At 51.2% G+C, this 1,869-nt stretch overlaps 1 protein-coding gene across 1 annotated transcript in view; it reads right to left on the bottom strand.

Moving 5' to 3' along the window:
• LOC107105167 (CST complex subunit CTC1-like) overlaps positions 1-1,552 on the bottom strand; it is a 26,300-nt gene extending 24,748 nt beyond the window's left edge. The window contains exons 1-2 of the mRNA XM_015405282.1: positions 1,368-1,552; positions 1,005-1,234 (exon numbers count right to left, since the gene is read on the bottom strand). Coding sequence (XP_015260768.1) covers positions 1,005-1,234; positions 1,368-1,445 — 308 coding nt within the window. The 5' untranslated portion in view covers positions 1,446-1,552. The remainder of the gene's footprint in view (positions 1-1,004; positions 1,235-1,367) is intronic.
• Between the last annotated feature and the right edge of the window lie 317 nt (positions 1,553-1,869).

Genomic DNA, 1,869 nt, shown 5'->3' with positions numbered 1-1,869 from the left:
TGACCCTCTGCTACTAACTGACCCTCTGCTACTAACTGACCCTCTGCTACTAACTGACCCCTCTGCTACTAACTGACCCTCTGCTACTAACTGACCCTCTGCTACTAACTGACCCCTCTGCTACTAACTGACCCCTCTGCTACTAACTGATCCTCTGCTACTAACTGACCCCTCTGCTACTAACTGACCCTCTGCTACTAACTGACCCCTCTGCTACTAACTGATCCTCTGCTACTAACTGACCCTCTGCTACTAACTGACCCCTCTGCTACTAACTGATCCTCTGCTACTAACTGACCCTCTGCTACTAACTGACCCCTCTGCTACTAACTGACCCCTCTGCTACTAACTGACCCTCTGCTACTAACTGACCCTCTGCTACTAACCGACCCCTCTGCTACTAACTGACCCTCTGCTACTAACTGACCCTCTGCTAGTCAATGACTTTTAACCAATCCAACTGGATGATCTGGTTGATGTGGATCTATGGAGTGACCTCAGATCTGTTCTAGGTTAGATCTATAGTTATTCAGTCACAGTAAAGTGTTGCTGTGGTAAACCGTTGGTCTGAGGACCACTAGAGGCCGGTCTGTCTGCAGACTGAGCATCACCGTGGTAACCAGGTGACCTAGTGGAGCCTGCAGAGGAGGCTGGTATAAACCAGTCGGTTAACTCCGGTGTGTCTGCAGACTCAGCATCACCGTGGTAACCAGGTGACCTAGTGGAGCCTGCAGAGGAGGCTGGTATAAACCAGTCGGTTAACTCCGGTGTGTCTGCAGACTGAGCATCACCATGGTAACCAGGTGACCTAGTGGAGCCTGCAGAGGAGGCTGGTATAAACCAGTCGGTTAACTCCGGTGTGTCTGCAGACTGAGCATCACCGTGGTAACCAGGTGACCTATTGGAGCCTGCAGAGGAGGCTGGAATAAACTAGTCGGTTAACTCTGAGCTACTTTATGGGACAGAAACCAATAATCTGCTCCTGCAGGAAGCAGAACCTTTACCTGCTGCTGAGCTGGGAGGCCAGGTGGCAGCTCCACAGGTACTGATCCATCCCTCTGTTTTTCTGCAGCAGTAACCGTGGCAACACCCCATCTCCAGGACAGCAGCGGCCTGCGGAGGCTCCGCCCACTCTGCTGAAGGCCGTCACTCTGACGGACGAGCCAAGGCAGCAGCAAAGCATGCTGGGAGGAAGGTCAGGACAGGGCCGGTACAGGAAGTGGACCTGATGGAGCTGCAGGGTCAGAACAGAAGATTAGGGAACCAATCAGAGCTCAGATCTGCAGGAACCAATCAGAGCTCAGATCTGCAGGAACCAATCAGAACGCTGATCTAGAACCAATCAGAGCTCAGCAGCAGGTACTCACCTCCACCTGGTCTCCTGCTCTCAGCTTCCTCCTCTCTGACGGCTGATAGGCCAAACACAGACCCACCTTCCTGTCCATCACGTAGAGCCCCGCCCCCTCACTGATCACCTCCGTCACGGTGCCCTATCAGAGGAGAGGGGCGGAGCTTAGCTCACAGGGAAACATTAGCTGTGTTCCAGTAGAGGGAGAGGACCTCCTAATGAACCTCTCCTCTCCTCCATCTTCTCTTTCTCCTCCCCTGATATTATTGGCTGATTTTAACAACATGTGATAGTTTAACAGTAAACTTTCACTAAACACTGTTGATCATTTTTATCTATCATTTGATCAGATCTGTTATTTCCCACTAAAGCCTCCACTTATCATCATGTCCTCTCTATGGTGGATAGTTCTAGCTCTCACTCGAGGCGTTTCAGAGCGGGGGGGATGGGGGGTGTCTACTTTCTGCTGATCACTTTAAGCTTTAAATGTTTTTGTTCTTTTTCTTTCGACTGGAACCAGT

The sequence above is a fragment of the Cyprinodon variegatus genome, unplaced genomic scaffold (genome assembly GCF_000732505.1).
Source record: "Cyprinodon variegatus isolate N-32 unplaced genomic scaffold, C_variegatus-1.0 Scaffold2110, whole genome shotgun sequence".
NCBI classification, from domain to species: Eukaryota; Metazoa; Chordata; class Actinopteri; order Cyprinodontiformes; family Cyprinodontidae; genus Cyprinodon; species Cyprinodon variegatus.
This window is presented reverse-complemented; position numbering and strand designations above follow the sequence as displayed.